Source organism: Doryrhamphus excisus, chromosome 13 (assembly GCF_030265055.1).
Source record: "Doryrhamphus excisus isolate RoL2022-K1 chromosome 13, RoL_Dexc_1.0, whole genome shotgun sequence".
Taxonomy (NCBI): Eukaryota; Metazoa; Chordata; class Actinopteri; order Syngnathiformes; family Syngnathidae; genus Doryrhamphus; species Doryrhamphus excisus.
Window position 1 is genome coordinate 11,286,236 of NC_080478.1, and position 24,945 is coordinate 11,311,180.

A 24,945-nucleotide genomic window follows, 5' to 3' on the forward strand; every position below is an offset into this window, starting at 1 on the left:
CTTACTATGCTCTCTTATGTCCCTACAGTATCCTGCGTAATGTGGCGTCAACAAAGAATAATGGGATAGTGTAAAGAGTGTAAAGGTGACTAATGGGTGACTATTGTTAAAACGTAAACATACAAAGTCATAAACAGGTTTTCTATGCTATAACTACAAAAATATTCAGTTTATTAATATTGACTTCTACTTCATTGAAATTCAATTACTGGACTGGAACCAATTAACTGCAATAAACGAGGGCCGACTGTACATAGGTGGGTACGAATGGAAAAACAGGTTCCACAGTAGGTATTCTATACTGTGGGAGACTGCTGTCACTTACCCTTCTTATTGTTTTTCTGGACAGTACCCACATGGAATAAAAGCACTCTAAAAGCTTTCTGCTCCACTCCTTTCTAACTATCTTTTTCTCCCTCCAGCGAAGCACAGTCTTTCTGTCAGTGGATATTTGATTGTTTTCTGTTTTTTTTCCTGATGTCTAATTCTTTTAGAGTCAATTTTGAAATGTTTTGCAACTTTTGCTCCTGAGATGCTGCACACTGCATTGAGCAGCACTTTCTCTTTAATCAGCGCTACAGATGCCGCCTGCTACTCCTCAGGTGGTGTGTGTGTTGTGATGAAGATGTTTTCCATGACACAGAAAGAGACATTATTCTCATTATAATAATGTGAAAGCAGAATATTCTGCTTGCTTTTAACAAATCATTGTTTTATTATATTATGCAGATTTTTTTTCCAGAATACGTCTCTCAAATACGGAAACATAGAGCTACAGTACCATAAACACTTTCTTACCTGCAAGCAGTAGTCAATCCTCTCCAGGATAGTTGAGAAATTCGGTCTGTCCTCAGGTTGATGCTGCCAACTTTGAGTCATTATACGGTATCTGGAGTACACAAGAAGTACACAAGAATGCATAGATGTGAATGAACTGTATAGTTGTGCAGTGCAGACAATTTCCACCAATCACCAAGCTGAGAGAAAAGTACTTATTTCTTAAAATCTGGCCAACCATTGAGTCACCACTGATTGAGTCATTCCTTTTACATTAAGAAGTTTACACACATAACATTTCAATGAAAATATAAACTGAATTTAACTGAAGTGCAAAAAAGAGACAATTAAGCTGAATGACAATTAAAACCAAGCAAGTGGATAATGTGATACCAGTCTATTGATTTACATTAAGGCTTGAGCCGTCCCTGTATAATCATAGTCATTTTAATCAAAAATACTAAGATTGTACAGCTTCCAAAGTAGTTATACCGGTATGTATAGCGTACATGTTTTTTTTGTGTTTTTTATTCAAGGCAATGCCCTTATTTGTGTGTGCATGTGCACGGGCATACAAGTATGTACTGTACGTGTATGCACTCTGAAAATTGAAGTGAAGAAACCTACAAAGCTACGGTTTATAATTTAAAATGTGAGATAGAAAAATGTTTTAATATGTTCTCAAGGACATCAATAATGAGTGCCTGCTCCCATTATTTCTTTCAATTGACTTCTCTTAGATTGAAGATCAATTTCACTGACTGCTGATGACAACTTTTTTTCTGACATCAAGCACTGAATATTGAATCTTTCAAAGTTTTCACTTAAAATCTGTTGTATAATAATATTCTAAGGTTAGGCTAGTCAAATTATTGTCAAACTTTGGTTTTTGAATACCCCCTGTTTTACATGAAAAAATGTCTCGTTATCGTACAATATTGCATGATACACGTTGTATTGTATCCTTTGGCAGGTTGACTCTTGTGGTCTTAATAAACATATGGATGGAGGAAAACAAATTTGTGTCTTGAACGCATTTGTTTTATTTCTTATGGGAAAAATTTCAAACATTCCACACTACAAAATAAGTAATAAATGAATGTATGATTCATGCTGATGTTGGATGGGAACAATATTGGTATTGGCTGATACTCAATGCTGCTATATCGGTATGGTATTGGAAGTGAAAAAGTAGAATTTGGAGTGCTGCCATAGTACTAGAAATGGACCCCGAGCAGGCCACTGGTGTTTATGTTCTTTCTTCTTCTGCAGCCCTTCAACAGCGCAAATCATATTTGTGTTTTTGTTTTCAAAATTTTTTCCTGGTGTGCTCAGAAACATTTATGTAAAAGTAAGAACTTTCAGTAGATGTATTGTTTTAGAGCGTGTGTCTGTGTGGGTTTTAAACCCAACCCAGTCCTTTTTTAACCTGTAATGTGGATTTTCAGCTACAACTTCCCATGACATTGTTTTCAAGCTCAGAGACAAACATGAAAGAAAGTTGATGTTGGTTCTTACTGAAATCCCCCAAGGCATTCCTGGCTAGGTCTATGGTTTTATAGTGGCCTCTGCCAGTGGTTGAGGTTTATACTTTTACCTCCACTAGTAACAATGTTTGTTGTAACGGTAGCTAAAAAATGTGTACTGTATTTTGAAGCAGTGCCAATTTCAACTTCTGTCAGCTGTCGCTTGTCATGCCATGTACAGTGAGGACAAGGAGCAATTTTCCCCTCTTTGCCTATCATACACGGATTTTGCTTCAACAAGGTTCTCGTGCAGTTGAAGTGGAGTTTCAAGTAGATTGCCCTAACATTGTGCCCCCCCCCTCCCTCATCCCACTACATCTGTGTGCAGTTTATGAACAGCTTGTATAAACATCATAACAAATGGTACTGCTGTGTGTATACGGTCATCTCAGTTTGAATTTCTCGGCTTCATTTGATCATGGTTTTTCAACAATATATTAACAAATGCTGCTTTTTTGGTTGAATATGGCCTATTATTAGCCAAACATATGCATGTTTAAGATAATGTTATTTATTTTTTTGCCTAAATTAAGCATTCGCAAGCATAAAAATGACTAAATGAACTAAAATGCAAATATGAGGCATTCAAAGATTTGTTCAAAGATAGTGATGTAGTCTTCTAGACTAGTCACTAGGTGTCAGTAATGTTACTGTAATGTTTGGTGCGGCACACAATGACCAGACTTGATCTCTGGAACAACAGGATATCATTGCAGGTTTGAATTATCTCAGACTACGTACAATAATCCCTGATAAAAACACGGACTACTAACCCACGGCAAGAGGAAAGTCAACTCTAAACAAGATGTCACTTCCTGTCGACCAGTCACTCTGCTCCCCTTGGGAACACATTTCCAGCAACAAACACAAGCATGAGTCTTATTTATGTCTTGAATGCCTTATTGACCCAAGTTACGTCTTCTATATTTGGTAATACGAGTGTAAAGGTGACTATGGTGGTGTTAAGTAATGTCTAGAGGCTCTAATAATGTTAATAAACGTATTAAGAAAGTCGTAAACAGGTTTTCGATGCTCTAACTACAAAAATATTGTATTTAAAAATAAGGAAATCTACCTTGTCAAGGTCGGGTATGGAACCAATTAACTGTGATTAGCGAGGGATTACTGTAAGCATGTATCAAATTTCATACATGCAATTTTTCCCTGGACCTCTCAGAATCTTTGTCTTGGTTTTAGATTTAACAATTATATTAACATCTCATGGGGCTGCACGGCGGTCGAGTGGTTAGCGCGCAGACCTCACAGCGAGGAGACCCGAGTTCAATCCCACCCTCGGCCATCTCTGTGTGGAGTTTGCATGTTCTCCCTGTGCATGCGTGGGTTTTCTCCGGGTACTCCGGTTTCCTCCCACATTCCAAAAACATGCTAGGTTAAGTGGCAACTCCAAATTGTCCATAGGTATGAATGTGAGTATAAATGGTTGTTTGTCTATATGTGCTCTATATGTACCCCGCCTCTCGCCCAAAGATAGCTGGGATAGGCTCCAGCATCCCCTGTGACCCTCTTGAGGATAAGCGGTAGAAAATGAATGAATGAATTAACATTTCATATTTTATATTCCGCAGTGTGCGTGTGTGCATCTTTACATACACAGGCCCAGGGCAGTTCTTGGGTGGGTCCATTCTTCCACCGTTGGTCACAAAGTCCAGCACCTCTTGGTTACTGCGACTTGGATAAGGCATGTAGCCCAGTGAGAAGATCTCCCACAGCAACACCCCAAATGACCTAGGAGTAATGTGATGAGAGAAAAGGGGTGGGAAAGAAGGACAATCAAGTCATGAATCACAAGCGCTATTAAAGCCGAGGCTGTAAAGTCTATATAAGAGCATATAAAAAAAGACACATGGCGAAGAATTAAAAAAACATTGGTCTCTGGCTGCGGCACGGCGGTCGAGTGGTTAGCGCGCAGACCTCACAGCTAGGAGACCAGGGTTCAATTCCACCCACGGCCATCTCTGTGTGGAGTTTGCATGTTGTCCATGCGTGGGTTTTCCTCGGGTACTCCGGTTTCCTCCCACATTCCAAAAACATGCTAGGTTAATTGGCAACTCCAAATTGTCCGTAGGTATGAATGTGAGTGTGAATGGTTGTTTGTCTACATGTGCCCTGTGATTGGCTGGCGACCAGTCCAGGGTGTACCCCGCCTCTCGCCCAAAGACAGCTGGGATAGACTCCAGCACCCCAGCGACCCTCGTGAGGAAAAGCGGTAGAAAATGAATGAATGAATGGTCTCTGGCTTGGACCGGATTTAGGACAGAGGGAGGAATACAGTGAAGAATGACAGAAGTGTGATCATGAAACACTAATATGGAGTCACGGTGACGGTACGTTTGACCTCATGGTCCTGAAGGATAGAGAACAGTCAGGGTTTCTCACCATGTGTCTGTTTTTGATGTGAAGATGCCTTCCATGAAGGCCTCAGGTGGCATCCACTTTACTGGCAGCATGGCACGTCCACCTTTCCTGTAATAGCTTGCCCTGCACAAACACACACACAATATTATGAAACCAGCAGGAAAAGGTGTAAGAATATTAGCATGAAAAGCAGCTGCAATATGCTTCCCAGTTTCCTTAGCAACAGCCTAAAAAACAGAAGGGTAAGAGCAGAGATCTCAAATGTAATAATTAATACTGTGCTACCAGTGGGTGCATCAGCGTGACGATGCAAATGCTTTCCAAACATCTTAGTGTGAAGGACTGTGTGAGAAGTCTTTATCTGTCAAAGAAGGCAAGAGTGTTTTTATTCCCTCTGGGCTGGGTGGTGCATGTCAAATCTATTTTAATGCTCACTTGCCGTTGCCTTTGGTCGGGAAATGATCTAATGTCGACCATGGTGGAGGTCAAAGTGTGATTCACAACATCTTCTTGATGCCCTTTATGTCCTCCAAGAAGAATCGACACATATCGTATCAACATGCAAGTTTAGAAGTGCCAACTGGAGGGAAAAAGTAAGTTTGACATTGTTTACAGGATGGGTGATTCGAGGCTCTGAAAATTAGGGTTGCTCAGCCCATCATTCTGCATTCAGTCCCATAAAATTACCATTTTAACTTTATTCAAATGAGTTATGTAAGCGCTAAAGAGACACTCTGCCAGCAGACCAGTCACAGTGCATTCTGGGACTTGCGGCATCAGCAACATGTTCAATGTGGATGCTACCCCTGCCAGTTTAGACATAAAACAAATATTTTGACACACGTGTAGCAGTATAGATGAAGCTAAGCTAAGCCCAAGCTAAGGAATTGGTGTCTCGTTTTATTTGATACTGGTTGCAAATCGGTACATTTGTTTAAACCAGGGGTCTCAAACTCAATTTACTTGGGGGCCACTGGAGCTAGGGTCTGGGCAAGACTGGGCCGCATCAGGTTTTCCAAAAACAAAACAAACGCATTTATTAAAAACAGAAAAATGAATAAACTTTGCTTTGGTTTCGATTTTCTACAAGAAAAGCTCTGATAAAACATTCCACTGTTCTCAAATATCTTAATTTTTATTTTTCTGCACAAAATAAGATGAAAAATAAACTAGAGAGCTAGCGACCTAAACGGTAGCCTTCAAGATATTTCTTTTAAACTTAAATAGCCAAAAACGTACCACTTCCACATGGATAGGGAGGTTAACTATTAACAGTTATGTAACCTTTAACATGAACATTAATCAAACTTAATAATTTTTTCTGGGTACATGATACCATACAGCATCCATATCAAACTTGCGTGGGCCGCACTAACATTAAACTTTCATATCAAGGCGGGGTCCTCAAACTAGTGTCCTGCGGGCCACATTCGGCCCAAGGGCTGCATGTTTGAGACCCTTGGTTTAAACGGTGCCTGTATTAAAAGGAAAACTTTCCCTAAAACAATGCTTTTTTATTTTTACCTTATTTTGTGATGTGCTAGTTGTACAGAAAATTAATTAAAATACATCAGCAATATAAAAAAATGAATGTAATAAATTCACCAATAAAAACGACCTGCCTGTGTTTGTGAATGTGCTTTCTGTGATTGATTGGTTGAATATGAGGAAGTGTGTGAAAATGTGTGTGCAGTGTTGGAATTGAGCACTACTGTGTGTGTATTAAGGTATACATCAAGTTTAAAAGAGCATCAGACTTTTCCTCTGTCGGGACGCACAATATGACCTTCAAGCATGTACTACAGTATCACAGGTGATCCAGTCTGCTTTCATTAAGCGCTAAAATGAGTCACGGACTGCTTATTGGTTTGGTTACTGCTGTTAACGTCAGCATCTTATGCCGTTATAGAACTGAGTCTGGCTACCCAACCCTATTCAAGGTAAGCATTTTTTCTGTATGGCAATAACTGATTAAATACTTCCATTACCTGTACTGTATTTAAATGGTTTAAGTTCAACCTAAGGACAAAATCTGACTTAATGAAGGGGTGAACCTCCTGAGATTGATTTTGTTTGACTTCCGAGGTTCATAATTTTTCAAACTAAAACATTTAGAGCAGTTTAGAACTAAAGTTGTCAAATCTTTGGGCCATTTTGGGAAGTAAAAGTAAAAAAACAGCAGCATGGCCTCCCTTTTCTCCTGTCAAGTAAGAGGAGGTCATAATGACTGAGGGTAACTACCTGGCGTGGGCGTACAGCGATCATTTCGCCGAAAAGAGAATGAGAAGAAAAAAACAGAACAAGTAACAAAAACCCAAAATGTCTTGGCCGCATGAAGCTGTTCAAATATGCATTAAAAGTATCTTTGACAGCCTAACCTTTAGAGGAAGGAACATTTCAAGATGTTTTTCTCTCTGGGGGAGAGGTATGTCTTTAAAAGTAATTTGCTACAATGGAATAACACTACAACACACACACACACACACAAGCAAAATCACAGCTTTTTCACTGAACCAACCGACAGTGCTCATCTTGATGAAACCCAGTCACGGTTTCACTAAAATGTCGAATAAACCACTTTTAGTTTGGTCCTTCTCTGCTGTTTTAACAGCAAGTTGGGTAACTTTCAGATTTGGCCTTGGCAGAGGTCTGTGTGATTTCCTGTAGTTTCTCGTACTTTCCAGGTGGTGCAAAACAGCAGTGAGGCTCTGGGACGGGATTCAAACATAGATGCAGCGATTCTTTTGCAATGATGCAACAATATAAATGGAAATCTGTTGTTTGTGTTTAAAAGTGACAGCTTTTGGCACATGACAGTGGCTCTCGTCAAGTCAGGTGTTTGACGATTAAATTGCTCATCTTGTCTTCATTTCGTTCCAATGCAGAGATTGATTAAAGTGTTTATTGTTGGCGATGTTAGGGGATTTGTTAAAAAAAAGCTTACTGTTTGGAATTCCATTTGGTATGTTGTCCTCACTTACTGTCATCTTAAAGCCATTACACATTATGTCAGGGTTTTTTTTTCTGTTGTTTATTCTGTGCATGTGAGTACACTTTTAACCTAGGGGTACCCATACAACACTATTGAACATTACCTGCATTACAGATGAAAGGAGACAGATATCAATTTGGGTCAAAATCTAAACAAACAAAAAGAACAAAGCGCTGGAGATAATGTGTACATGGTGCTGAGAAAGACATTACACACTCTTATTCCTCTTAAAACAAACTCCTATATCAAAAAGCTCTGAAAAGGCTTTTGTTTTAATGTTTATACATAATGAGCTCTAAAATCCATTATAAATATGGTCGAACATGCTGTTATGTGTTTTAGTCTTTCAGAGATGTAAAGATCTATTATATGAAAAACCGATAATTCTTTCAGTGGATCATCTTTTTGGCGATGGGGCTCATAAGCCTTCTCGACTAACCCCTGTAGCAACACATAGCCAGTCTGGAAGTTGAGCTGCAGATTAGATGATGAGGATTTTAACAGTCCCAGGAAATCTACAGCACAAATAGAGGCCTTTTACATGTACCAATTGGTTTTTTGTGCGTGTTATTCAACGTTGGGAAATATTGTTTTGCCCCTGGCCAAATTGGGGGCCCTAAGCAGAATTTTTTTATTATTATTTGAATTTTATTTATTTTATTTGTATTACAAAATGATATATATGTGTGATAAATATCACAAACAGGGTTTTTGCTAGGAATTCTGGGCTGAAAAAAATAATGTTGGTTCTCTGGAACCTAGCATTCTTATTAGAAGCTCTTTTTATACGATTTACTTGAACCTGAATTTAGTTAGATGCAGGCTTTACATGGGCTGTCAACCATTATAACAAGGCAACAGGGTTAGTCTCTTTCTTTTCTCTCTTCTTTCGGGCTGACTTGGTGCTCTTAGGCTCACGGCCAAGATGACACCAAATTACAAAACCCATTTATGGTTTAGCCATTATGCTTAGCAAGAACCCATTAAATGTTGGTGCAAATCCAGACAACAATGCAAAAGAGGAATATATTTATTGGTTGTTGGCACGGTCAGAGACAGAAAAAGACTTAATAAAATTCGGAGACCTGGCTCTGTCCTTGGCAGCCCAGTGGACACCATGACAGATGGATGTTGGCAAAGCCGACATCCATTTCAACCTCAAACCGTGCACAACACTTTGGAGGCCATGAGCGACTCCTTCAGCAACACACTTGTAGCATACAGAGTGCAGGTCATTCCTTCCTAAAGCAGGCTTTATGACACACAATTGTAAACACTGTTATCTGTATGTTGTGTAAACTTTTTTTTTCTGGTGTCCAATGTGTGTGCTCTGTGTGCAATATGTGTGTTATTTTTTATTTTCCTACTTTTATTGCATTACCTTTTTACTCTTTCATTCCCCATTTTAATATAAGTCATGTTTATTTTTGTCCTGTTTATACTGTAACCGTATAAAGTCCATCTTATCGTATTTTCCCTCACCAAGAATACAAATAGTAGGTCCACTCATTCCACCTTGGACATACAGTTGCAACCATCGTAAATTCTATTCATTTTTTAAATATCCAAACTTTATATAGCCAATTAAAAACAACTTCCCCAGTATACTGGGATATTATTATTATTACTATTATTATCCATCCATTTATTTCTCATCTTACTTGTCTTATTGTCATATTACTTGTCGCCTTGGGGCGAGAGGCCATGTGCATCCATTGTGAATACTGAAAGCATACTGAATATGTCTTCACAAATGGCAAGACTACAATCTGTTCTGTTTTTTTTTTTTACATTACCACCATGCTTACGTGCGTGTAAGGGAAGAAGACTAGCACGTAGGAGTGCGCCTGTGGCTCTCCTCTCAGAATATAAAAAGCTGACATTAAGCTCCAACCCCTCCCTCGCCGTGACGCCCTTAAAAGGACTTGCATGTCCCCTGTCACACAAATAGGGGCCACATCATGAAACAAATAGAACTTGCAGACAGCAAAGGCGCGCTTGAGTGTGAGTTACCCGCCCTCTCCTCTGCACATAAAAAAACGAGATAAGACCAGTCTGAGCTCAAGCGCTGTGGGCTGCAATATAAAACCAAAATCTTAGTGAGGCACCTGGAAAACTGACATCAGCAATTAAATCAAGTCCGCCTAATGTGGCACCCTGGGGGGAGTTCTGCAACAACCTTAACCGGATGTGACTTCAGACCCCTCCCTGTCCTGGTCTAAGGCTTTGCACTGAATGCTGTGATGATATAGCTGCATGTTGTGACACATTTCCCCTGCTCCAGTCTTTCACCAGATGAAAGCCTCAGAAGATTTCCCTGCTGAATTGGGCACACATGGCCTCATGTGGAACCGTGCAGGCTGTATTAAAATATCCCAGCTAAGAATAATGAGATGCCGGTTGCTCTGCAGATTGGCTGAGATTAACGGGAGTTAGAAGCACCCTCTGAGTTTCGCTTTAACATCTACAGAGCTTAATAAGCCTCAGGGCCAGTGCAATAGTTTAATGAGTTCCAAAATCTACACTCCCAGGTCAAAACATTAAATCCATCATTTTATATGATCAAACATATTACAAGATGAAGATTCAAAATAATGATAATACTACTCAACTTTGACACGGTCAGGTAAAACTGTAACAATGATTATACAGAAATATGGATGCGTGTCGGAACTCGACATAAACGGAAAATGAAGTAGATATTAGTGCCTAATTTTGGTGCTAAATGTATAGTTAGTATTACGGAAATGAGGCAAACATGAGGTGTTGAGCAGCTGTGGTCAGGGGATTCTGCTTTGTGTGCCTGCTAATATTACCTTCCTTGACATTGTTACACAGAAATATATATGCAGATCCTGACTTGTTGTGTTCTTCAAACCTGGTGCCATTACAACTCTGCTACACATGCATAGACAATGGTGAGCATCTACCTAAAATCCTCAGGCCGAAGACTCCGCCACCTTCAACACGTGATTGCAGGTGATATTGTGCAAGTAACATCTTGTAAGTAAGTTAACTTTTCGCAATAAAGACACGACTCTAATATGTACAATTAATTTGTAAATATCACCAGAATTGTGCATCAGTCATCCATTTCTGCTCAAATTGTGTGGAATGTATGCAATTATAGCACTGCATATTCTTACAATTTTACAACTGTTGGACTCACAGTGTATTAATAATAAAACCAGGCACTCGCCATGTTGTACACTAACTGGAAAATGTGCGGAAACTGAGGTAAAATTTTGCTGCAAATTTTCAACAACAACAAAAAAATCATGCTAACCAGGGAGTTACCCTAACCGAGGCTTCCCTATATCCCCTTTATGCTCACTATAGCATTTTAAATATAGCAATTACCATGAATTCCAGACTGTAAATTGCTACTTTTTCACACAGTTAAACAATAATGATGCTAATTTATGGCTAAAAGATGTACAGTTCCCATGATGCTTCGAGTGCAGATTCAGGAAGTAGCGAATAGGATGCTAATATTACATGCTTTGCAGTCTTATGCAGCAATTGTGTTTTGATCTGACAAATCTCAAGTCAATTTAATCAAGTATAGAATTACTACAGCTTCTCTTTGGGCTGCTTTTACTGTTGCAGCTGTTGAAAAAAACATCTCATGTCTCATGCATCGAAGCTAATAAGTGACGCTGGGAACACAGAGTGTAGGTAGGATTACAAGGTTTACAGTGCGTATTTGCGTACAGCCCCATTTAGATGCACTCAAGAGTCTGGAATTTGTTTAATAAAACTATATGTTACTGTACGTTTATTTGCTGAATATTAATCTGCAATAAATCTTACCTGTATATATCCCGAGCCATCCCAAAATCTCCAATCTTGGCCACACGACCTTGTCCTTTGCACGTTAGCAGGCAATTACGAGCGGCAATGTCCCTGAATGGTGAGAAAAAGCACACACGGTTGTTACCTTAAGTAATTCCACAGCTTTTAAGGAAGTTTATTAAAGTAGTTCATAGTTTTGATCTCTTAAAAGTCGGGAAACACAAAAAGATGCTCCTGTTCTGGATCAGACGTTTAGTGTCGCGAGCAAGTTGCCATCGGCATTGCTGGTGAAAGGCATAGCTTCCTGCAGTGCTTTTTATGACTCCATACACTTGCACTCAGAACAAACATTGAAATGTTCCTGCATATGCAGGGAACGTGGCTTAGATGAGAAAATACATAAAAGTGTTATTTGCACTGCATCGGGGTTTGTTATTTTGTGAAAGAATACTTTATTGCACACAGTCTTTTATATTCCTGAGCGTGGGGGGTAAGGAAAAGCTCACACTGTACTTTAATATATCCTGGTATGTGCAACTTTCTTCAGAAGCCATGTTGTGAGCAGACATCTCTTCATCAGGCCAGACAAGTGGGCACAAGCGCCAGTAAATTGCCAAAATTGAGCATGAAAACAAGAGCATATGACACTGGATCATGCAATTGCTGCAGAGATACGTACAAAACACATGATTAGCTGCGAGACGACCCACATCAGCCTGCATGGGCATACTGCAGACAGTCGTCCTCTGATTAAAGTAGATGTGAAATGACACAATGGGGATATAGTAATAGTTCAGACTGATTTTAACTCAGGGGCTCTTTTACGACATGGACTAAAGTGTTGCCCCAATTCATTGTGCCAGAGGAGTTTGTAACGATAACAAGCTTTGCATTGAATAATTTAGTATGAACTAAAATCAACATGTCTAGGGCATCTGCTTACTTTTTATAATATGTCTCAGGGGCAGCTTTTAGTCAGCGTGGATGTAATTTGCAGCAAAGTATTTGAATGATTATGTATTTACAAACAACACATGAATATCTTTGTTGGGGCATAACACAAAAGTATCCTATTCAACATGGAGAAGGAATACAATGTGTTTATTAAGCAGCATCGCAGGTATTTAAAAACTGGAACAGTTCTTTCATTTCCTGATTACAAACACTGTGTGGGGAAACGGTCACATACACACAAACGACAAATCCAAGGCCCGAATCCTTGTTTAATGGCTTGGAAGAAGTCATGCTGATGATTTGGTTCTGCTTGTAAGCAAGGACAAGCCTTGGAATGCAGCAGGAATTGTCACTGACTGCAATCAGGGGCCTTCAGGGAAGGACACGGTGCTGTTGTGCATGCAGCAGTGATGTCAGAACAGCCACTTATTAAAACAATATTAATAGGCCGCATATTGTAGACTTTACTCATAGTAAAGTCAACCGGGCTCAAAGGTATGTTTCCCAGTAGTGTTTTGAGAACTTTGCTATTGCAATTAAAGTGTTGTTGGACTCTTTAAAGAGCGTGGGCAGCAGTGAATGGCACCTTAATGCCTTCGGCACAGTACTTCACTTATGTGATTACAATTGATATTGTGTTCATCAAGCCTATTGTAAGGATTAATGGGATTCAGGTTTACATTAACAGTTTGTATAGATGCTTATTCTCACCTTATTCATTTGTCATTCACTGCAAGTAAACACACCTTCATAAATGTTGTAATTAGCCACAAGGACAGTGTGACGGACCATTTCAATACTTGCAGAAAAACTTATAAAAGTGTAGAAGGTCAGAAGGTTATGTAGAAGACTCGACCATTAGGTGGATTGATGGAGCTTTATTGCTCCATGTTGGTTTAATAGGCCTCGTTTGTCAATGGCTAATACCTGACCTGAAAGGAAGATGCACTTCAATTGCCTTGATGTGATTGTGGGAGGGAATTTGACCTTTTCCCATATTGAGCCACCTGACCTTCCTCTATTGTGTCCATAAAGGTGATTTTGGAGTTTGTGCATCGAAAGAAGCTTTTAAAAACACCGGGTAACATTCTATTGTTTTTCAAACTGACTGCTCAAGGATATAAAAGGGATAAAGTGAATGTGCCTTCTCTATAAGCCATAAAAAGAGGCAACAACCTGGCTGTTCTGATGGTAAACACCTTACTTGTCCTATCAAGAGGCAAAATGTGTCCTGATGTTTCACTTGAACAGATGTAGTCACAATAATTTCTTTGTTTATGCAATCTGTATGTATTTTCCCTCCATTTCTATTGCATATCGACAATACATTCATACTTGAATTGCTGCCATCTGCCACGTATGTTACACAAATAATTCATCCCTAACTACTGCACTGCATGTCTCTATGACAACTGTGCATTTGCAAAACTTGATTAGGTACCTGTGGATAAACTGGTTCTCCTCCAGATACTGGCAGCCTTTGGCGATGTCTCTCGCTACATTGAGAAGGTCAACCATGGACAGATTAGAAGGTTGATCCTGAGAAAGAGTCAGAAGACATTTATGGGAATTTGTGTGTGGAGAAACATTGACTGTCAATAAAACAAGCATGGATATTTGATGTCATTTGGCTCATGAAGTGTCTGGCTTAGAAACCTTATTTGTTTGATATGTGAACCAGTCACAATATGTAGAGTATAACCCACCTGATCAGTTAATTAATCAAATCAGTGCCTTAAATTTCGATTAAATTTCTTTTTTTTAGTTTACCATTTACCAATACCATGGATCCTGTCGCATCTGAAATTCAGAATTCACAGTCGGACTGCAAATTTGTGGATTTTTGGTAAAAAAAAAAAAAAAAAAGTCTACAATTTTACACAGAACACAGATCTCATTCATCCCAAGTGGGGAACAAATCATAAAAACATGAATACAATTAAAATATCAGCATACATTTTTACATGTTGATGCTTCATTGGTCATGTGTTTTGGTCAAGCGTTGGCATTTTGCACATTTTTGGCGCACTATGCACCAAAGTTGCTATTAATTTCAAAAACGAAACTGAGAACCGATTCCATCTGTTCATCCATCATCTGACATTACTCAATTACTTGCAAATATTTGCCATTCGCAAGTGGTCCCGAAGCGTAACCCCCCAAAAGTGCTGTATTTTGTAAAATTGTATGAGTATGAGTTTGGTGACTCAAACACTGTATGTAATTCTTGATAGTTCCACAGACACACTGCTTTACTCCATTCCTGTATGATTAACCACCATTTACCCCAATACCTTTGTCCATGCAGTATAAATATCAGCTGCATGAAACAAGACGGGCTCATAAATGAAATGTCTCACCAGTCGAGGTCTCATCTCCCTCAGGAAGGTCTTGAGGTCTCCTCCTGTCATCAGCTCCAGCAGTATAAACCTGGGCATTGCATGCAGACTGACTCCTACACAGCGTACAATGTTCTGGTGGCTGAACTTACTGCAGGAATAAAAAGAAGAAACCACTGATTATGTTGGCTTTACACATGCACATATTTGGCACAATAAATAAATGGCTCTTACCTGATGATTAGAGCTTCCATAAGGAAGTCCAACTCATCTTGTTCAGAGCAAACCTCAGGAAGTGTCTATTTTTGTTTAAAGAAAAAAATAATAATTTAAGTTCACTTAATTAGAGTGTAATGTGCATATGACAAATGTATTTATTGTTTTCCCCAAAACCTCTCATTGCAAAAGAGTGATTGAAATAGCCAACATCAGAGAGGGTCAAATAAGCCATTTCACTTTTACGTCATTCAACACATACTTCAAACTCTAACCTTTAGGAAACAGCTCTAGGTTTAAAGTAGAGAGACATCACCTTTACTGCCACATGAAGTGGACTTTGTTCTCCTGGTATCCCGACTGCCAGACCTTCATACACTTCACCAAAAGCACCATGACCGAGACCCCTGGAGACACATGTGCATCAGGTATTTCCCTTGACAACCACATATCTTGTTTCAGACATTATTCTTAACTACACAGTAGTATATAGAAGTAGATCAGAAAGTATTTGGACAATGAGAGAGTTTTAAAAAAAATATGCCTTTAAAAGCCAGCATGGTGGATTTGAAATAAGATGTGATTGAAGAGTCTTTCGAAGTACTAAATATAACTAGAATGTTTACAATGTTTAAAATCTGGTCATTATCCTAAACGTAATGAGTCAGTGTGTCGGTCATACAGTTTCTTTTTTCTCTGTGGGTTGAAGAAGGGCAGTAGGATACACAAAAGAATGTAAAGTAGCAGAAATTATATTTATACATTGCAGTATATTATTATAGTATAATTATATATTTTCTATATCTTTTCATTGTACTTTTCTCATTCTCATAGACCCAATCTCATTCATCGTCTCATGTTGTGACACCCGCAGGCCATTACATTATCATGCTGCAACATGAGGGGATGCTTGTGGATGAATGGCACAACACTGTTCCTCAGGATCTCATCACAGTATCATTCAAAATGATATCAATAAGATACACTTTTGGTTGAAGTCCAAAACATACAAATATCCATACCATAATTCCACCATGACCATGGGGCCACTCCATCTACAGGATAATTTTATTGATGGCATTTTGGAAGCACAGACAAACCATGATGAGATCCTGAGGCCCATTGTTGTGCATGACCCCAAGTTGCAATGATTTCAGGAATTCCAGGAAGCTGAAAAACATCCTGGTTCTTGCATGACCAGCATACTAAGCAAACTTGTTACAACAGACAGTAACTGGTTTTCGGACCCCCCCCCCCGACGGCCACTCCCAATACAGTTAACCTGCACATCTTAGAGTGGCCTTTTATTGTGGCCCACTGAAGGAACACCTGTGCAATCAGCATGCATAATCAGATGAGGTGGATTGAATTATGAATTATGACTGCTGCCTATAACAGTCAGATAGAATTGTGAACAAATATGTGAAATACATAGGCCTTACAGGACAAATATTAAACACTTTTGCTTGATATTTTTGTCAAGTGTAATTTCTTTACATCAGAAAAACCTTTAAATACTGTTACTATAACAACTGCCACTGTAATATTTTAAGTAACATATGATAGAGTCTCCATTTTTGATCTGCTCATCATCCATGTTTATACCTAGTTACATTCAGGTTTGACCATATGTGACTGTTACCAACATGAATCCGATTCATTTACCTAGTTTAACTAGGTCATTTACCTACGTTTCATTTACCTAGTAAGGGAGATGTTGCGCCTTGGTACTTCCTTCAGGTCATTGACTGAGGCCGTCTTTCCAGCAAAGCAGTAGTTTGGATTATAGTCAGTCATGATGGTGGAGGCCCGCAGTTTACTGAGCTTGCAGTCTGGACTCTGTAGCTCCAACTGTATAGACTGTAGCTCGGTGTGTTTGCGCCTGTACACTGATGAGAAGAACATCATTTATACTCTCTCAAATAACCAAATTCTATTACACACCAAACTTTGACATCCATCGTCTAGTTGACGCTTAATGCTTGGAGGCAAAATACACAAGTGCAAATCGTATTCCTCTCAAAAGACCTTTTGTCTGCATAACTCGTGTCAGTGAAATATAGACTCTTAAAGAGACACTGATCTTTTCAACATATTCATAATGTAAATATGACTTGACACTAAATACAGTGACAGACACATCAAAGCAATGTATGCAGATTTATGTAAAACAGCTGAATGGATGGTGACACAAAGCCTGCGACCTGTGCTTACAGGCACATTAGTCCAAGTGAGAACCGTTGGTGTGTGCATTCATATTTGTGTGTCTCGAAGAGCTATTTAGCAAACGTTGTCTACTGCGGGAGAGTTGTCAGCCTCCAGCTAGGCTGCCATCCATCATTAACACAATTCATTGGCACACAGAGGTAGTCCTCACCCCCCTGCTTTCTCACCGAGCACAGGTGGGAGTCTAAACGTGTGTACGCGTGTTGCTCTCCAAGTGGGAGAGAGAACGTGGGGGCGCATGTGGAGGAGATGATGACTTGATTACTGCATGTCTGGCTTTAATGGTTCAAAAGCTGTTGGGCAATCGGATGTGCGCACTGGCTTCAAGGCCTTGGTGTTCTGAAAACAATATGTTAAGTGCCATTCAAGAGGGACCGGGCCGAATGCTGCAGAACTTTGTGCGTGTGGGCGGTAGAAAAGTATCTACAGTGAATACAGAGACAGAAAATACATGTAGCCACGTAATTTTGAACCTTCAAACTTGAATACTTGGTTCTTTACAGTCATTAACAACTGAATTGCAGTGCAATGTATGCATACACTTGCTACTTTTTAAGTAGGAAGGTCGGTAGGATGGTAGCCTTCTCAAGTCTACATTAGTCTACACTAAGAGTGATGCAATTTATGCATTTCATATGTCACAGGAAGAACATTTATATAACTCTTGTTCTGATTCTAGCAAATTATACCTAATGCGGCCAGTGAGTGCATCTGTTATATGTGGTCCTTGAAACAGTAATATAAAATATAAGCCAAAGGGTGAGCAGCCTTTCCATCTTAATATGCTTAGTTATTACTGTCACTTTCGTAAAGTCAGATGATTTAAGTACTCAAGGACGTATTGACCTGGGGGATGTGTAGGGCTCCTTGTGCATGTGACAGGCTATATGTGTGTTTGGGAGGATGATGGCTTCGTGCAGGGCACGGTGTCAGCCAACAGTTGCCCGTTTTGTTTTTTGCAATAACAAGATTGTTGACCAAGCATCTTTTTGTCACCCTAACAACATCCAGGTAGCTGTTACGGTCTTTATGATGGTGTGTATTGAGAGTAGTCTACTGTAGCGTCATGTTATTCACACATAGTGTATTCTTCCATCGTAACTGGTTCTCGAGCGAATCTCATGTTTACAAACATACATTAAAAATTGATTTACGGTAGCGTATACACATCCCCGGAATCGGCGTATAACAGAACGGTGTAACCTGAAGACCACCTGAAGTCATCTTGTGGCAGATTATTTTATGCTGACACCCATAAAAGATGATACCTTGTCAACCTCTATTAGAGCATCAACAATGTCCGTTAAACCTCCTGTACCTCTTTACTCAAGTTGCCAACACAATCAGCGAGTGATTGATTTCTCTAACTGATTTGACATCAATCGTTAAGAAAACCTGCCGACAAAGGCTGACTATTACCTACATGCAGCATGTACTCTGTAGCTGTCCACTAGGGTACACCTTTGACCAATATCGTTTTGCCGTTCCCAGTGTGTCAGGAGCCGACTAACTCTTGGGCTTATAAATAAATTTGATCTTTTCCTAACTCATCAAGACTTGTGCCCTAAATAATTCATTGGCAGGGGAAAGACACTAGTAGAATTAATACCAACGTGACCAGGAAAAAGAATCGGAGGCTGATTTATATTGCGACGCAGACCAATTTTTTTTAATTTGAATAATGAATCATGTAACGCTTTTGTTGTCTGTGTGATATATAGCATTAGCTTCAAAGGAGAAATTAGAATTTATAAAATGTATAGTTAGAAAAAACATGAGGAAAATGAATGGGAAAAAATTATAATCTACAGGAAAGCATAGACATGGATGCAAGTTAGCAAGGAAACATAGTCGATATATATACCATTATATATTTTGTGCAAATTTAGATTAGCATTTGTTGTTATCTTGCAATGTGCATCCCTCAATCATCTTTTTAAAATCTTTTTTTTTATAAACTAAGGGATCTTATATTCATTGGTGCCAACACTTACTTATCATGACTCCAGACACGGCCAGCAGTAGGGCTGCGATAAGGGCCGAGGTTCCGACAGAAAGACCCAGGGCCAGGTGGGAGAGAGATGGCTGTGAAGGTAGGAGGGACACCTCTGCATGACAAGGGAAGACAAGAGAATTTCAGTCATTACCTTGCAAGAGGTGTATATTAACATTCCTTTTGCTGCTCTGATCCCCAACTTAATTAATGATGTGAAAGAGAAGACACAACAGAGCTCGAGAAGATGTGCGGCATATCAATTCCTTGTTGTGATGATGGAAGATCTCATCGCTCTTGTTCACGCTGAGGTACAAATCTGTACGCCGAGAGGGACCATATTCAGACGGTGACCTTTTCTGACCGAGGCTCATACAATTACTGGCTGCTTGTCCTGACAGACAATATATTTGCAAATCCTAAGGGCAAGGAGAAAGTCTAGGTCATTAAGATATTATTGAGATGGCAATGACGCTATTATTTTGATTGTAATGATAGTTACAACTCCCCCGTACCGATTCATTTGTGATCCACATTCAAATATTCAGTATTCATCTGAGATAGCAAATTGTAATTGGAGAGGTAATTCTTGCTTCACAGAGGGCTGCATACAGCCTTTTGTTAGAGTTTAACTCAGTTATAGTGAAGGCTGACATGGTCTTACACTTGCATAAACTCAAACTTATGAAGCATATTCTAAATCCACTTTGGCATCATGAGGGAATCATTTATTCTAAATGCTTGACATGACAAGAGATTTTTAACAAACGGTAGCACAGAGATAATTATTGTGGAACTCAACATGTGGAGCCACAGCCCTAATACCATTAGGTACTGTCTAATAATTCCCAGTACGGGTTTGTAATTTTTAACAGATAATAAAGGCATTCACTGAGATAAAGATTCACTAAAGTACAGTGCCTCCAAGGCATAATTACTATTGCAGATTAATTCATTTTTTATTCACTGAGTCACAGTCCATTAAAGGTACAATTACGTTTAACTCAATCAATTACGATTATACCCGAGTGGGGAAAAGTGAGACAATGCAATGTAAAGGTATATCATCGCACCTGTAGAGTTGATGCAGGACATGCCATCGGGTGCCAGAATAAGGTCATCGTCACAGTAGCAAACAATGTCGCCCTTTATCTCGTGGCATTCACGGCTCTCACAGTGACTGCAGTTTCGTACTGGACTGATGATCACCTCTCCATCGCTCTCCATTCCTGACAGAGAAATATCGGATATATTGACAGTCTTTATTTCATATTGTGATAAATGGATCATACTATTGAATGTCATTGCCACTGTCATGATCTCTTGATGGCAAAGGCAAAAAAGCTTTCCCTCTATGAATGCGGTGTGATTGCTGAGCTGCATAAGCAAGGCCTCTCTCAGGGCGCCATTGCTGCTGAGATTGGATGCAGTAAAACAGTTATTTTGAACTTCTTCAAAAATTCTGAGGATTATGGAACAAAAAATCATGTTGTACACCATAAAATCTGTCTCTGGTGGACATATTTGTGTGGAGATTGCATGTTCTCCCCATGCATGCATACATTGCATGCATGCATACATTATGCATACATTATTTTTATGTTATGTTATATTTTTTCCTATAATTTGAGCCGATACAAATGCACATACAATGTCCTTCACTATTGGTGAACATGTTAAAAATTACTTTTAAAAGCTGTTATTTAATGAAACAACAACAAGGAAACATTGTTAGTAAAAATGTCATTGCATTGTCTGAAACGCTATACACATTAATAATATTTTTAATTTTGCATGTGGGTATAATAATGGATTAGATTTAATAAAGCGCTTATCAAGGTACCCAAAGCGCTTCATGGTGAGGTGAACCCATTATTTATTGACTCCTCAGTCACACACTGATGTAATCTACATCTGTAGCTGTAGCTGCCCTGGGGTAGACCGATGGGAAACATGGCTGCCAAATTGCACTTCCAACCACTACCAAACATTCATTCACATTCATACACCGCCACTCGACACAACAGGGAAACAACAAAACTGAGTGGAGGAAGTGAGGATTGAACCACGAACCTTCAGGTTTCTGGACAACCTGTGCTCCATACTGAGCCTCTGCCCCTAATTCTATTCCATCAACAACATACCACAAGTACTCCATTGTGATTAATATTTACTTTGCCTCAGTGTGTTGCATGAACAGCAATGAATTGTAAATTTAGTGAGAGTCAAGCCGAGCTCTTGCAGATGAATATTCCCAGTGATGACGGCCTATGAGTGAATCAGTGAGGTAATATGATGTAGCTTTTGGCAAGGACCATATCTATACACACAGTGAGCCCTGCAAAGCAACCGAAAGCTACTAAACGCTGCAATGAAGAGCAAACACTACCCTATTTAGGTCCTTTTAGATGTCAGCAACAGAAAGTGGAGACAAATTGCTCCAATATGAATTCATTATGGGCTGTTTGTGGAAGCGTGTACTCTTTTGGATTGCAACACAATCACATTCATCTGGAGAAGCTATTTCCCCTCAACAATTTGTTATTAAGTATAATGAGTACAAATACAGATGCATATTTATCAAATTGGGAAATAATAGATGCTTTGTTTCCATAGAGACTTGGAAATGTCTTGACCACCAAGCCTGAGACACTTTATGGCAAAAATTAGTCCAGCACTTGTGTCACAGTTGTACTTTGCGATGGTGCCTCAAGCCTGGTTGACCCATTTTGAATTATACCTCAAATCTGAGGGGAAACAAGTTTTTTTTGTAGGGATGTTCCGATCAGGCTTGTATGCTGCCGATACTGATCCTGATAATCCGTGAGTGAAATCGGCCGATATGATACCAATTCCAATACTGATGCAATACATGCAGTGTAAACGCTCAAATGTACTACTAGCTATATTAGGGGTCACCAAGTTATTTTCTTGTGATAGTGGAGCATCCCTACTTTTTTGTAGATGTTGCTTTTTATTAGCTTTTTGTGAGACTTCCAAATGACACTACAGAAAGGTGTCAATGATGGTAAAGAGGAAAAACGTGACCATGGAACTGCAAGTGGAACGCAGTACGTTCAAATATTGTATGGATATTGGATATTCTGTGTACTTTTACATGAAAAAAAACAAAAAACAAAAAAAAAATCTACTTTCAATGCCTTGTTCCCAATTTATCTTCAGAGTTGGGTAAAGAAGAGACAAGTTAATGAACAATCTGACATGTTCAATGTGAACAGTTCCTTTGCTTCCTCTTGTCATCTAATTTTGAAAACATTATCACCTGTCTCGGTAACAAGACAAAAAAACATCCATTTACCCAAGGGTCTTTTGATTCATCTCCGCTTCCTGTCTGTGGTTATTCTTGGAAAGAAAAAGTGTCCCAGCAGTACACATTAATTATTATTAATACTTGCAATAGCCATGGTTTGATGCTGGAGAATGGAACTGTACAGTTTTTATTCCCATACAAACGCCATCAACATATTCTTTGAATGCGGTTACCTTTAAGAGGATAGAGGTAGGGCTCTCCTGCTGGACCAAAGAGGGATGTACCATCATCTCCGTCATGTTTAGGGTTGTCATTTAATGAGGTGTTACCACCTGAAAAAAAACAATGACCAAAAGAGCAAGCACAGTGAGTAGCTGTAATTTTCCCAATGAACAGTGTCGGCTCTGACAAGAAGGAGGAAATAGATACCAATTTATGGCTGTTATTGCACTTTTGTGCTTGGTGGATTATAGAGGATATACTATACATGTGTCAACTGTCGGAAATGAAGTTATCAACTTGAATTTCTCCCTGTGCCATTTTCACATGTGATATAATATACAACAAGTAACATAAAATCTCTTTAACTGACCTCTGTAGCCTCCACCACCTCCTCCGGCCATGCAGCCACCGCCACCACCCCCAAAACCTCCTCGTGTCTGCCAGAATTTTTGACAGGCCTGTCCTCCCTGCCCTCCTAGCAGCAGAGGTCTGCCACCCTGACTGACGGGAGTACTGTCATTCCATCCTCCACCTCCACCTGTCACCAGATGCAACATACAGTATGTGTGATATGATAACGTAATGTGCAGTGAATCATAATTGTATATATGTGTGGGGTGAGGGGGAGAAAGAGAAGGAAATGGACAAAGAGAATCTGAAACCGAACTGAAGAGATAAAAAACAGGCACATACAGAACAAGAATAAATATTTCATTCACCAGTTTCCTTTAAGTAGTGCCTCACTGTTTTGACAAGTTTGCCTTACTTTATAGAACATATGATGCAGCAATAGAAATATAAATCACTTTAACGATTTATTTTCATTTTACCAGCATGTAGGTATTTTTTTTTACTCCTTTAAAAGGAACTTTATCCAGCTGGCTCAAGATTACATTTTTTTCACCATCTGCTCGCTTACTGTATGCTGAGACGAGGAGAAGGCGTATGATTAAATAAACTGTGCAATATTGACTGTACATATTGTCAGTGTGCAAGTCTAAACATGTGATGCTGCACGGTGGTCTTGTGGTGAGCATGTTGCACCTGTGAACATGCACCTAAATTATAATAATCTAACCAAAATAATCACGACATTTGACATGATTTAGATATAGCTCTCAGTATGAAGCAAATGCATTTGTACTACTGAAAACTACAACCATAAAAATATAACAATATATTATATATTTAATATTGGGAGTTAATATTTAAGATGGTTAATCTAAACTGGGTATTATAATCAGTGTAATGGCAGAGCTGTATGACTGGATTGTGCAAGTGGCCATATGGTCAAATGGTTTCACCTGGCACCCCCATTTTCCATTGCTCATTAAGTCTGGCCCACATTTAAGTCAAATGAAAAAATGTATTGTTTGTATTATATATTATTCATTCATTCATTTTCTACCGCTTATCCTCACAAGGGGGTGCTGGAGCCTATACCAGCCATCTTCGGGCGAGAGGCGGGTTACACCCTGGACTGGTCGCCAGCCAATCACAGGGCACATATCCACAAACAACCATTCCCACCCACATTCATTATATATTATTTATTTATACAATTAATTATATATTTTTAAAGGCTGCACGGTGGATGAATGGTTAGCCCGCAGGCTACATAGCTAGGAGAACAGAGTTGGATTTCACCCTCTGGCATCTCTGTGTGGAGTTTGCATGTTCTCCCCGTGCATGCGTGGGTTTTCTCCGGTACTCCGGTTTCCTCCCACATTCCAAAAGCATACTAGGTTAATTGGTGACTCCAAATTGTTGTTGGTGGTTTGTCTATATGGGCCCTGTGATTGGCTGGCGACCAGTCCAGGGTGTCCAGGGCGACCGTTGTGAGGATAAGCAGTAGAAAACTAATGAATGAATATATTTTCAAATAGTTAGCCAATGTCATCTTGTAAAACGTTAATACACATAATTACATTGTGCATGTTGCATGTATTTGATATTTCACTTATCCCGGTGTGTACCGTCTGCAGCCGACCCACAATAAATCTGTGATCCACTTTTGGGTCCCAACCTGCTGGTTGAGAATCACTGTTGTCTCCTACTGTATTTAGCCATACACAACATAAAAAAGCAGTGCGCCAAGTACCATACCTGCAGCATTTGACTTCCCGTTGCGACCCGGTTGACTGAGGTCATAGTCCATCTGTTCCAGCTGGCTCTCTGAGTGGCTGCTGTAGCCTCGACCACCTCCCCCAGCAGCAATGATGAGGGGGACCTGAAGCCCTTTCTCCACCTGGGTGATT

At 39.5% G+C, this 24,945-nt stretch overlaps 1 protein-coding gene across 4 annotated transcripts in view; it reads right to left on the reverse strand.

The window, feature by feature from the left end:
* alk (ALK receptor tyrosine kinase) overlaps window positions 1-24,945 on the reverse strand; it is a 260,619-nt gene that overhangs the window by 4,766 nt on the left and 230,908 nt on the right. For all 4 annotated transcript variants that reach the window (XM_058091041.1, XM_058091039.1, XM_058091042.1 and 1 more), the window contains 14 exons: window positions 24,794-24,935; window positions 23,058-23,225; window positions 22,699-22,797; window positions 20,268-20,423; window positions 19,196-19,309; window positions 16,678-16,864; window positions 15,292-15,382; window positions 14,994-15,058; window positions 14,781-14,910; window positions 13,862-13,959; window positions 11,485-11,577; window positions 4,701-4,802; window positions 3,915-4,049; window positions 799-889 (listed from right to left, as the gene is read on the reverse strand). In XM_058091041.1, coding sequence (XP_057947024.1) covers window positions 799-889; window positions 3,915-4,049; window positions 4,701-4,802; window positions 11,485-11,577; window positions 13,862-13,959; window positions 14,781-14,910; window positions 14,994-15,058; window positions 15,292-15,382; window positions 16,678-16,864; window positions 19,196-19,309; window positions 20,268-20,423; window positions 22,699-22,797; window positions 23,058-23,225; window positions 24,794-24,935 — 1,671 coding nt within the window. The remainder of the gene's footprint in view (window positions 1-798; window positions 890-3,914; window positions 4,050-4,700; window positions 4,803-11,484; window positions 11,578-13,861; window positions 13,960-14,780; window positions 14,911-14,993; window positions 15,059-15,291; window positions 15,383-16,677; window positions 16,865-19,195; window positions 19,310-20,267; window positions 20,424-22,698; window positions 22,798-23,057; window positions 23,226-24,793; window positions 24,936-24,945) is intronic.